Source organism: Acipenser ruthenus, chromosome 5 (assembly GCF_902713425.1).
Source record: "Acipenser ruthenus chromosome 5, fAciRut3.2 maternal haplotype, whole genome shotgun sequence".
NCBI classification, from domain to species: Eukaryota; Metazoa; Chordata; class Actinopteri; order Acipenseriformes; family Acipenseridae; genus Acipenser; species Acipenser ruthenus.
Genome location: NC_081193.1, coordinates 59,244,898 through 59,258,373, shown reverse-complemented (window position 1 = coordinate 59,258,373; position 13,476 = coordinate 59,244,898). Strand labels below are relative to the sequence as shown.

Here is a 13,476-nt window from a genome sequence, read left to right as displayed (position 1 = left end):
GTTATCTTCTTGTTTTCCCAAAGGTTGCCCTGAAAGTGGAAATACGCTTACACAACAGGTATAACATATATCTAAATTGAATTCTGAACACAATAACCAAAAATGTCTGATTTGCGGTCTTCAAATTGCAGATATTTCCTTTCTGGAAAAAAACCCTCTTCTTACCATTACTGACAATCCATTTAAATAAAACATACAAGCTTCTCTTAGTTAATAATAACTGGTGAGCAATTTTTTCAATGGCCCCATCCAGTTGATATTTCCAGTAACACATGTCAGCAGCAAGAGAGTGTGACCCCAGCACAAGCTAAGCTGTCAAACCAAAAGGGAATTCCAACCGTAGTTGCTGTCTTCTCTTATGCTTCTTAGTTAGAAACAAAATTGCTCACCAGAGATTACAAAACATACTGCAAGGAGTAGTGCGTGATAAAATAATTTTATGCCCACCCTCGGGGTGGGATGCTTGGATAAACCCCTCTGTCTTTGCATAAGAACATAAGAAAGTTTACAAACGAGAGGAGGCCATTTAGCCCATCTTGCTCGTTTGGTTATTAGTAGCTCATTGATCCCAGAATCTCATCAAGCAGCTTCTTGAAGGATCCCAGGGTGTCAGCAACAACATTACTGGGGAGTTGGTTCTAGACCCTCACAATTTGCGTGGCATCTCACCACTTGAGTAGGCATTACATTCTCATACCACACACTACCCCATGCAGTATTCTCTATTTAACTTCCTGCTTAACTTTCAATACAAGCAGCTCCAACATAAGAAATATTGCCTTCTGCTATTAAGGCCAAGGGAATATTTTCATTTTTTAAGCAATCAGTGGCAGTCAAAAGTAAACTGGCAGCAGCTGAATAATAATTTTAATAATAAGGCCTAGAACTTCAGGCATTACAATAACTAAATTAAGAGGGAATGTGAAGAATAGTGATAGTGAACAGTGAGAATTGCCAGGAAGGCTACTTTGTCAAGTATTTCTGATAGCTAAGGATGTGCTGGTTTCGCACGGAGCCACTGAAACAATCCACTACCAGTAATATGCCAGTTTCAGGAGGTTCCACATTCCATCAAGGGTCAAACACCACTTCATAGTTTATTTTTATTCAAGATTTATAAATGAATCTGACAATCTCAAAAAAGGGCTAATATAGTAAAGCCCTTGCTAACAAGCTTAGAAGAAGAGAGATGGATATTATATTTCAGTTTTCAAGAAGAGAACACAGAAAGTAGCTATGTTGGATAGATATAATACAACATTGTTTGTTTATCATGAGAAAGTGTTGGCTTTATTATTTTTCTTTCTTTTAGATGAAGGAGCATGGACTTCATATATGACAATCCAGAATCAACTAGTTATTCTGTCCTTGTGAAGATGTGACATATTTACTTTACAAAAAAAAGTTTCTCAATAATTTTGTGATATTAAAATGACCAAGATAAACATTTCATTATTGATCTCACTTACGTTAGTGAAGCTGTGCACATACGTTTTCAAAAGGGGGCCAAGTACCTAAATCTGACCTAATGTTTGGTTCCATATAAAAGAGCCACATTAGTTTTTCTCAACCCTTTATACTTACTTGGCTGGAGTCAGTGCTATTTTACATATCTAAACTTTCAAGATGAAATGGTGTTCAAATTGCTTTGCAAAAACAGCTATAAAAACTTCTGGACATAATCTAAAAATCTGACTAAATTAAGTAAAAAGCTTGGCCATCCATACACTTCCAAAAAACAACATGGGGGAATTGGGTTTTGTTAAATTTTGTAATTAGATTTTAAAAGTACCTGTATAATGTCTTGGTTCGAGCCACTTCTTAGTTCAACCTGGGCCCCATAAGAAGAGTGTTTCTTTCGATAAGGAAGCCAAGGGGTCTGCTGCTCAGGTAGAAGATATGAATCAATTCCTTTCTCAAGCAAAGCCCTGTCTGCTTCAGACACTGGCAGTTTTGTAATTTCCTTTAACCCTTCACTTAAACAAAGATGTCCTGAAATATAGTTTGCTACTGCTAAAACTGTTTGTTGTGTACATTTTTTTTTTTTTTGCCAATACGAATCCATGCAGCTACGCCGAAGCTTCTGTAATTGGTTCTCTGGCACAACGTCATTGCCGAGAATGCAAGCCAAAAGTGGGAGGTCACTCTTACTGAGTTTCAGTGCCTGGCAAAGATTTTCCCTTGAGAAAAGAACAGTGACCAGTCTGCCAAGTTGCAGCTTACTAATGGATAGGTATGGGACAGTATCATAGATGAGGTAATCAGAGTCTTGTCCAAGAATGCCCATGCAGTTATGAAACAGTCCATAACTGGCAATTTCATAATCTGCCTCTCGCACTGAGCACCATGTTTCTACACCAAGGGATTTCAAAGCGAATCGTGAGAATGTAGCCAGGCCGGAGGGAATAAAGAACATCTCTCTTCCTGGTTGCTGTCCAGTGGTCTTGATATACTGAAAGATTTGGCTGATTTCTTTGTTGTTTCTCAGTCTGCGTTTTACCCACTCTGCCCTCTTTGTCTGCTCCACCACTCCATCAAAGAAGAATACCAGTTTGATGCCTGCATTTGTGAATGCTCTCACAAAGGTTTCAAGGTTGTGCATATACTCTCGCCACTGCCCACCATGCACCCAGGCTTCAGATGTGTACCAGTGCCTCAAACATGCCATTGCATCGACCACCAGAGTAGGGGTACACCCGGGCTGGTCACGCTGGTACTGCTTAGCCATCTCCTGTAGATTCACCTCCACACAGACTTCTGAACTTACGTTTTCCACAAACCACTGCAACCCTTTCACCCCCATCACTCTTCCTGCTAATTGTAAGAAAATAAGTTTTAACAAGTTAAGACAAACTCATAGAAATGCAAATTATGTGTAATACTATTCAGGAAAAAATACTTTGTCTTCCTAATTGGTGGCTGTTTACAACTTTTAACATTACTGACTGAGGAATCTGTAATCCTACAACTGTTAGAGACAACTACGGAATAAATATAGAATGACCCTAACATCCCTACTGCAGTAAAGGCATCACAAGCTGTAATAAACATAGCAAAGGCTATACAGGTAAGCATTGTAAAGCATATAAAAACATGGAAACACACAGTAAACCTGGTAAAACTGTTAAATTGCAGTGCAAATTCACTGTGGTAAACGTTTAAAAGGGATATTTCAACATTAACCATAAATCATTATTATCACCTATATTTTTTTGGAGATATGTATTTTTTCAAGGTAAAAAAACATGCCACATATGAACATTTTTTGTTAATCTACAGGTGACAGAGTCTCGCCATAGAAATTATTTTTCAGTCTGGTATGGGCTATTTGTGTTAAATTTGTAGTGCTTCTGATGCCAAAGTTGATAAGGGTTCAGATTCTAACATCACGAGTACCATGCATCTATGGGCCATATCACAGAAAGTATTCAAGGATTAGGGGTGTTAATTAACTGTTAACTGTTAGTGTTTATTTTACAGTAGTACCTGAAGATATAAGGACTTCAGGACATGCATTGTTTGTTGGAGTTTTTAAACAAAAAAAAGGATACATGCAAAATACAATTGCTGATGTAAAAGTCTGAGTTTTCATTGTTATCCTATGCCGGGGATACATATCAAGGGATATGGTAGAGGTGCCATGAGATAGACAGATAGATATGCATATATATATATATACAGACGTGCTCAAATTTGTTGGTACCCCTCCACAAAAAACGAAGAATGCACAATTTTCTCTGAAATAACTTGAAACTGACAAAAGTAATTGGCATCCACCATTGTTTATTCCATATTTAATAGAAATCAGACTTTGCTTTTGATTTTTTATTCAACATAATATTGTAAATAATAAAACAAATGAAAATGGCATGGACAAAAATGATGGGACCGCTAACCTAATATTTTGTTGCACAACCTTTAGAGGCAATCACTGCAATCAAACGTTTTCTGTAGCTCTCAATGAGACTTCTGCACCTGTTAACAGGTAGTTTGGCCCACTCTTCCTGAGCAAACTGCTCCAGCTGTCTCAGGTTTGATGGGTGCCTTCTCCAGACTGCAAGTTTCAGCTCTTTCCATAGATGTTCGATAGGATTCAGATCAGGACTCATAGAAGGCCACTTCAGAACAGTCCAATGTTTTGTTCTTATCCATTCTTGGGTGCTTTTAACTGTGTGTTTTGGGTCATTATCCTGTTGGAGGACACCCATGACCTGCGACTGAGACAGAGCTTTCTGACACTGGGCAGTACGTTTCGCTCCAGAATGCCTTGATAGTCTTGAGATTTCATTGTGCCCTGCACAGATTCAAGGCACCCTGTGCCAGGTGCAGCAAAGCAGCCCCAAAACATAACCGAGCCTCCTCCATGTTTCACTGTAGGTATGGTGTTCTTTTCTTTGAAAGCTTCATTTTTTCGTCTGTGAACATAGAGCTGATGTGACTTGCCAAAAAGCTCCAGTTTTGACTCATCTGTCCAAAGGACATTCTCCCAGAAGGATTGTGGCTTGTCAATATGCATTTTAGCAAATTCCAGTCTGGCTTTTTTATGTTTTTCTTTCAGAGTCCTCCTGGGTCTTCTTCCATGGAGCCCACTTTTGCTCAAAAAGCGACGGATGGTGCGATCAGAAACTGACGTACCTTCATCTTGGAGTTCAACTTGTATCTCTTTGGCAGTTATCCTTGGTTCTTTTTCTACCATTCGCACTATCCTTCTGTTCAATCTGGGGTCGATTTTCCTTTTGCGGTCGCGCCCAGGGAGGTTGGCTACAGTTCCATGGACCTTAAACTTCTTAATAATATTTGCAACTGTTGTCACAGGAACATCAAGCTGCTTGGAGATGGTCTTGTAGCCTTTACCTTTACCATGCTTGTCTATTATTTTCTTTCTGATCTCCTCAGACAACTCTCTCCTTTGCTTTCTCTGGTCCATGTTCAGTGTGGTGCACACAATGATACCACACAGTGACTACTTTTCTCCATTTAAATAGGCTGAATGACTGATTACAAGATTGGAGACATGTGTGATACTAATTGAAGAAACTAATTAGTTTGAAATATCACTATAATCCAATTATTTATGATCTTTTCTAAGGGGTACCAACAAATGTGTCCAGGCCATTTTAGAATATCTTTGTAGAATAAGCAATAATTCATCTCTTTTCACAGCTTCTTTGCTTTATTCTATGACATACCAAAGGCATGCAAGTATACATGATAAAATAGCTTTTAATTTCATCACTTTTCAGGAGGAATGAAGCATTATTTCAATGAGCTGTAAGGGTACCAACAAATTTGAGCACGTCTGTATATATATATATATATATATATATATATATATATATATATATATGCATAAGTATTCACCCCCCTTGGACTTTTCCACATTTTGTAGTGTTACAACCTGGAATTAAAATGGATTTAATTGGGATTTTTGCTATTTGATTTACACAACATACTTTGAAGGTGCAAAATATTTTTTATTGTATTTACACAAAAGTTAATTAAACAAAAAAAAAAGACATTGTTGGTTGCATAAGTATTCACCCCCGAGTCAATACTTGGTAGAAGCACCTTTGGCAGCAATTACAGCTGTGAGTCTTTTGGGGTAAGTCTCTACCAGCTTTGCACATCTGGATCCAGCATTTTTGCCCATTCTTCTTAGCAAAATTGCTCAAGCTCTGTCAAGTTGGATGGGGACCGTTGGTGAACAGCAATTTTCAAGTCTTGCCATTGATTCTCAATCGAATTGAGGTCTGGGCTTTGACTGGGCCATTCTAAGACATTCAGGTTCTTGTTTTTAAACCACTCCAGTGTAGCTTTGGCTGTGTGTTTAGGGTCATTGTCCTGCTGGAAGGTGAACCTCCACCCCAGTCCCAGGTCTCTTGCAGACTGAAACAGGTTTTCCTCTAGAATTTCCCTCTATTTGGCTCCATCCATCTTGCCCTCAATCCTGACCAGTTTCCCAGTCCCTGCTGATGAAAAGCATCCCCATAACATGATGCTGCCACCACCATGCTTCACCGGGGGGATGGTGTTCTCAGGGTGACGAGCAGTGTTGGCTTTGCGCCACACATAGCGTTTTGCGCTGAGGCCAAAAAGTTCAATTTTGGTCGCATCAGACCAGAGAACCTTTTTCCACGTTTGCTGTGTCTACCACATGCCTTTTGGCAAAATCCAAACAGGATTTGATATGGTTTTTTTTCAGCAATGGCTTTCTTCTCACCACTCTTCCATAAAGCCCAGCTTTGTTGAGCATCCGGGTTATAGTTGTCCCATGGACGGTTTCTCCCATCTCAGCTGTGGATCTCTCCAGCTCCTTCAGAGTTACCATTGGCCACTTGGTTGCTTCTCTGACTAATGCCCTCCTTACCTGGTCACTGAGTTTTGGTGGACGGCCTTCTCTAGGCAGAGTCGTGGTTGTGCCATATTCTTTCCATTTTTTAATAATGGATTTAACGGTGCTCCGGGGGATGTTTAAAGTTTGGGATATTTTTTTATAACCCAACCCTGATTGGTGCTTCTCCAGAACGTTATCCCAGACTTGTTTTGATAGCTCCTTGGTCTTCATGATGCTGTTTGTTTAGATATGCTCTCTAACAAACTCTGGGGCCTTCCAGAAACAGGTGTATTTAATCTGAGATCATGTGACACTTTAATTGCACACAGGTGGACTCCATTCAACTAATTATGTGACTTCTGAAGGCAATTGGTTGCACCAGAGCTTATTTAGGGGTGTCACAGCAAAGGGGCGGAATACTTATGCAATCAAGACTTTTCAGTTTTTTATTTGTAAATAATTTTGAAAAATATGTAGATTTGTTTCCCCACTTTGACATTATGGAATATTTTGTGTAGACCAGTGACAAAAAATCCCAATTAAATCCATTTTAATTCCAGGTTGTAACACTACAAAATGTGGAAAAGTCCAAAGGGGGCGAATACTTATGCAAGGCACTGTATATATACACACACACACACATTCTGACAAAATATGCTTAGCACAATTACATTGTGATGATACATGATCTAGACATACTGTACTTTATTGCAAGCTATTGAGAGTGTCAGAATACAAGGATAATTAAAAGGCACCTGTCTTACATTTTAACACACATGCAGAGACAGCACTCCAGGTTAGCTGCATACTGGGTGTTTTTTTGTGCATTGAAAAACACATGAATTACGTATGATATTTAAATGTAATGCGTACAGAATACACATAGCAATTTTGCTGCACAGCTTGAGTTTACTTTCTCAAGCCTCAATGGTCAATTGTGACTATACTGCATGCGGTCGATAAAGCAAATAAGAATAATTGTTGTTTTTATTGTATGACCAAGTTTTTGTACAGTAGTTAAAAGTAACATTCCAGTTAAAATGTCAGGATGTAGTTAATGCCTACCCCATAAGTTAGCATTAAATTAAGTATGAGGTAGTAACTCATGAGGTAACGTTGCATTTTATTCATTGTCTAAATTGTAAATTACTCACTGTGTAGAGATATACAGTCGCAGACAAAAGTATTGGCACCCTACACTTAATAGAAGATCATTCAAGAAAACACTTAAACACAAGCATTTAGTGAACAATATGACAAAGATCCAAATATACAATTTCTGGTAGTTTAACAAACAATCTTTATATAAAAAAAAAAAGCAAAAGCAATTTCAAACATTTGTTCATGACAAAAGTATTGGCACCTTTACCTTAAGTCTGTAGGCCTACATTTTTAATAGAACTAATTCAAAAAATATAGGTCATTACAATAGTAATTAAGTAAGTAATAAAAAAGAGAACAGATGATTGTGAAAAAAATACTTATTATTATTATTATTATTATTATTATTATTATTATTATTATTATTAGTGTGAAGTTATTAAATGCTTCTGTGAAAATAATCAGAGGACAAAGATAGGAAAAAAAAAGATTGTGCAATTGTAATAATAATAACAACAATAACAATAATAATAATTAGTCTTTTCCTTGGTAATTGATTTGAATATTTCCAGATATCGAGCAGTTATTAGAAATGCTTCCAGGAACCAGTCTCGAAAAACATTAATTGTCCAAGCTGTTTGTTTTCTAGTATTTTTTTCACTTTCTATTTCAATTAAATCAAGTTGCTGTTGGGTAACACTCCCATGTCTAGCACTACTAGTAGTACTGATGGTAGGTTTTTCAGTTTGTCAGACAGTACTTCTCTCTGCACTACTTACAGTGACTGTAGACATCTCAGAGGTGCTCGTATTTTCTAGGATGTTTTGATTTAGCATTTCCTCAATTGACATCTTATTAAAAAGGTTGACATTTACTTTAAACAACATTTTGTTAATAGCTGCTGGAGTGATCTTGTTTGATTTGTTTCTGTGATGCAGTTACAAAGATTCTAAGGGCATATGTCGGGGATTATATCTCTCTAGCTCAACCTTATTTAGAATGCGTGGAATCCTTCCATTGAAGTATATGCTGCATTATAAAGTCAATAGCCAAAAAAATAAGTAATTCCTTCCAACATCTGTTGAAGAAGAACATTTTGGCAACACAGCAGATGATGGTCAAGACAATGGAGTTGGATTCACATTTGAGAAAAGCACTAATAGCAAACTACAACAAAGGAAATGGCTACAGAACAATATCAAAGAAATATTACCAAAATCCACAATAAACAGAGCAATAATCAAGAAGTACCACAGAACAAATTCTACTGAAACGCTTGAAAGAAGTAAACATCCAAAGACAAATACAAATACAGCAGATTAACAACCAAGGACTTAAAGAAAGATGTAGAAGCATCTGGAAAAATAGTGCACGAAAGAACTGTACAAAGACACCTGAACACAGAAGAGGTGTATGCACGTAAACCTCACTGCAAACCACATTCATAACAGAAACACAAAGTCTCAAATATGAACAGGAATCTGAAGCATTCTTCAACTAAATGCTCTGGTCCAAAGAGACTAAAATATAACTTTTCCCCAAAAATGGACCATAGTATGTTTGGAGAAAAAAAAGGAAAAATTAAGAAAACATTGTACCTACAGTTAAACATGGAAGTGGTTCAATCATGATATAAGGGTGTTTTAGCAGTTCAGGGACTGGAGACATTCATGTGATTGAAGATAGAATTAATGTAGTCATGTATCAAAATATTCTACAAAGTACGATACCATCTGCTCATAGGCTGATTGACAGACGGTTTATCTTCCAACACAACAACGACCAAAAGCATACGGCAAAGTCAACTCTATTCTCAAAGAAAACAAAGAATGTTCTGGAATGGCCTTCAAAATCACCAGATCTCAATCCAATAGAAATACTTTGGACTTATATGAAAAAAGCTGTAGCCAAGCATTGTAAATCCAATCTTTCTGAGCTGAAGGAAATATGTACAGTAAGAGAGAATGGGACCAGATTTTACCAACAAAATGTAACACGTCTGAAAGCTGTAATAAAAGCAAAAGAAGGAACCACAAAATACTAAAGCAGGGGTGCTAATACTTTTGTCATGAACAAACACTTTAAAATTCTTTATTTTTTTTGTATAAAGATTTTTTGTTAAATTATTAGAAATTGTGTATTTTGCTTTTTGTTTTATTAAAAACTGGTTAAGGTTTACTAAATGCTTGTCCTTAATCTGTTGCCTTGAATTATGGTTTAAGCATAGGGTGCCAATAGTTACGTCTGCGACGAACCTTCTTTAACATTTGTTACTGAGTGTGTCATAATTTGGGGGTATACGGAGACTGCCTATCTGTCCGACCATCTCTTGCATATTTTTATGATGAAACTTGAAAAATACATTTAGCACAAGCTATTTCAGTATAAGAATCTCGAGATAAATAGGTCTGTCTCTCTGCCCATCTGTATGTGGGTAGTTGACGTGGCGTGTTGTTTTTGCTTTCCATGGAGCAAAAAACAATTATAACTTAATTTTATTTTGATTAAAACTGTGTCATATAGTAAAAGGCTTTGTATTTAATCTAAACTATATGTAAAGTTGCAAAATGCACAACAATTTTGGGGGGAATTTTGAACTAAACATCAATGTCCACTGGTGTGACTGTTATGAAGAGCTGCAAAATTGAAAAACATTGATCATTTTAAGAATAATTAGTAAAAGTCCACTCTCAAATTCCTGGCATGTCAACACAGAAGTGTATTTATAAGAATGATATTCCTCAAGTCTATACATGACATTTTTAAATAGTGATGATAGGTTATGTGTTATCCGCAAAGAGGACGTCCCGCGGTGTGACACCATAATGTGATTTTAAAACGTGCATTTACTTGGACACCATTGCGGAGAAGAAGGTCCTTCCTCAATCAGGAAGTATAGACGACATCGCTGGAGCACATGGTGTGGCCAGAGGGTTAGTTTTTTTTTTTATCATAAATGTATCAAAATATTGCACTTTTCTAGCACTGCCCTTTGTGTCCATCTGTTACATCCTTTGGTGTGACACCTTTTAAATGAGAATGCAAAAAAGTATACCTTTTAATCATTAAACTATGAAAACCAGTGAGAAAAGAGTCCAGTGAGTTAAAATGGAATGCTTGAGAATCACCACAAGGCCCCAAAATGGCCAAACATCATGAGAAGTCCATTGGTGTGACAGATATGTCCACTGGTGTGACACCATTTTCATGTCACTCCAGTGGACACAGCTGTCACACCAGTGGACATGTTCTCATAATAATCCAGTGTAAATGGTATTTTACAGAGTTATTTGCGCCAATTGAATATCATGTTGAACATTTTAAGTGATGTGGGGTACATTTTATGCAAACTAATTATTTTTCAAACAAACATTAGCAAATCATTCCTTGTTATGCCTGTTAAACCTCAAGTTTCATAGTTGGCACATTTCTCAAGCTTGTGTTAAACACATTTCCAGATCTTTTGTTGAATTGTTACATTTAAAAGATTGTATGGTGTTCACACACTTTTGAAAGTTTCATAAAATATATTTTTGAAAGGGAAAAATCTCACTGCTTCTTGTTTCTTCCTTTGGTGTGACATGGTGTCCTTTGGGGTGACATTTATAAATGAGAGGGAAAAAAAGGTTGAGTCCAAAGAAAAATATGATAAGAACTGTAGAGTATGTGGCAGATAATGTCATTATACCACACAAGTAAATTCATGGATTTTTAACAATGTGCAGAAAAATTGCAGCAAATCTTACTCAATATTTAGTGGGAGACACCCGGGTTTCACCATTATAACAGCAAATTCTGTCTCATTTCACTTGATAATCAAAAGATAGTCAATGATCTATAAACAGGAGTAGTCAAGGATGAAGATAAACAATTTTGTTATCAAAACGAGATTATTTGAAATGTTACATATACATATTTTATGGTGTCACACCACAGGACAAATTCAAGGCACTGATGCATTAAATTGTTCATAAAATTGGACTGAAATGTAAAATCCAAGGTTACGACATATTTGTTTGAGAACTTCAGACTCAATGTAATGCAACTATATGATTTTCATCAACAATATGAGAATTTTTTTTTTTCAATTTCCGGACATGACTTTGTCAACTACCCATGTCTCTTTTTGCATATTATATTAAACATGGCCTGCACATATATGAAGGCATATATATCAACCTTACATTTACATGTGCATACAGTGGATATAGTTCATGGTTCTCTTGAATGTCACTGACATGTTTGTTATACAGTATGTATCTTTTTAAATTATTATTACTATTTAGTGCAGTTGCAGTATTTATCTGGGAAGAGGCTTTTGGTGTTGCATGATGCAGGGAGGGAAGCAGTTTACCTCTAGATAAATATTACACTCTACAAGGGCAACATTATTATTTTTCCCTGCAGCTCTGAGCACAAGGTACAGCACCATATATCCCAATGGGTTGGTGACAGCTTTCCTTCAAAAATCTGTTATTTGGCTCACCTAAAAATAAAAACTGCAGTTTTAATCAAATATTTCACCCCAAAATGTCGTCCAGGAAAAATATGCATATTCCTTAGGCTTCTCGGATTCCAAATACAAGGTCTTCTTGTGCTACTTCAAGATAATTGAAACCACGGAGCTAAGTGCAGTGAGCATACTTCAAACAAAACTGCACAGGTCACAGCCAACAGGAAACCTGCACAAAATACCCGGATGGAAACTGTGCGACTGTTTCCAGAAGAGTTCAGTAGTACTAGTGTATACCTTGACAGTGAAAAATGACCTTATTTATTCCTAAAACAAGTAATGAACCAGCAGTTCCCGATTGTTCTTGTTAATGAGATCAACATATGAAAAGACTATTTCAGATGAAGTGATGTCACACGGCAGTGAAGGAGTCCGTGACAAAAAACTGTCCTAAGAAATCCTTAAAAAAAAAAAAAAAAGATGGAAGCTCAGGGATACCAAAGTAAAAAAGCGGTTTACTTGTGCACTTACTTTTTTGTTTGGCAGACGTTGTGTCCAGGTTAAATTGATACACTTCTCTGTATGGGTGTTAACACTGACTGAATCAGATGTCGGATATTTTCATGTCTTGAGTTTTGTGACCGAGGGCGGCTCATGCATTTCGCACGGTCTCTAGTTATTAATATTAGCAGAAAGACAGCTATGGTGTTTTTACTATTGTATTTTTATTTTTTTATTTTTAATAATGTCACTACAGTTCCAATATAATTAATTTTAATAAAATAAATACTTCAAATTAAAAAGGACGCTGTAGGTACACTGACACAAGTAAAGTACGCCACTTGAACTTTCACTTTTATTCTATTTCCGGTTTATTCAGTTGCCTTTGCGCCTCTTCCGGATGCAACAGGAACACGGGGAGAGGGGAACTACTTATATTTGGAAAGTATCATAGTACTTACATCAAATAGCCAAAGTAGAATATGAATGAATGAATAAATAAATAAATACAAATTAAAATTAAAAAAAATAGACAACAAGCATTCATCACGTAAAAACCGTGTTACTGTCCAGATTAACTGGTATTCAGTTTAATGTTAGAATCGTCAGAATTTAACAGAATACGCTTAATACAGAAAAACCGTTTAAAATAATAACATTAAAATGAAATACATTAAAAACAGTAAAAAAAAAAAAAAAAAAAAAACCTAAAAATTTAAAAGCTAATATTTATAGTCACTTGACAAAAAGATTTCGGCTTTCACTTAACAAGCGCTTCTGCAGTTTCAAATGTCTTTGTGCTATTTAAATAATAACACATTTTAAAAATGTCACTGGATTCCCATGCTGTATCAATATATTAACTACTACAGTGGCGATTTGAAATGTTATTATCAGCTAGTATTGGGAGTCCTTCAAAACGGTAATAATATTGTTAAATTATAGTTCACGATGTATTATTTAGATGTATTAAAATTTCTGTCCATTTGCTGCAACCATCTGTTTTGGCTCGTTTCCTAGTAGCAGAATGCTGCGGGTCCATTCACAATAGCAGAAAAATGGAGGAGAAAGACCAAGGCTTGTTTAA

The 13,476-nt window shown here is 36.4% G+C and overlaps 1 protein-coding gene across 4 annotated transcripts in view; it reads right to left on the bottom strand.

Moving 5' to 3' along the window:
• The window catches only part of fam120b (family with sequence similarity 120 member B), a 78,408-nt gene extending 65,650 nt beyond the window's left edge, over nucleotides 1-12,758 (bottom strand). For 2 of the 4 annotated variants that reach the window (XR_004663491.2, XM_034005144.3), the window contains exons 1-2: nucleotides 12,420-12,758; nucleotides 1,793-2,814 (exon numbers count right to left, since the gene is read on the bottom strand). Coding sequence is in view for 3 of the 4 variants with exons in the window: in XM_034005144.3 (XP_033861035.2) it covers nucleotides 1,793-2,803 (1,011 nt within the window). In the remaining variant the exon portion in view is untranslated. Of the gene's footprint in view, nucleotides 1-1,792; nucleotides 2,815-11,921; nucleotides 12,356-12,419 lie in introns of those variants that run through there. The other 2 variants (XM_034921384.2, XM_034921383.2) reach the window with 2 other exon arrangements.
• Nucleotides 12,759-13,476: the final 718 nt, after the last annotated feature.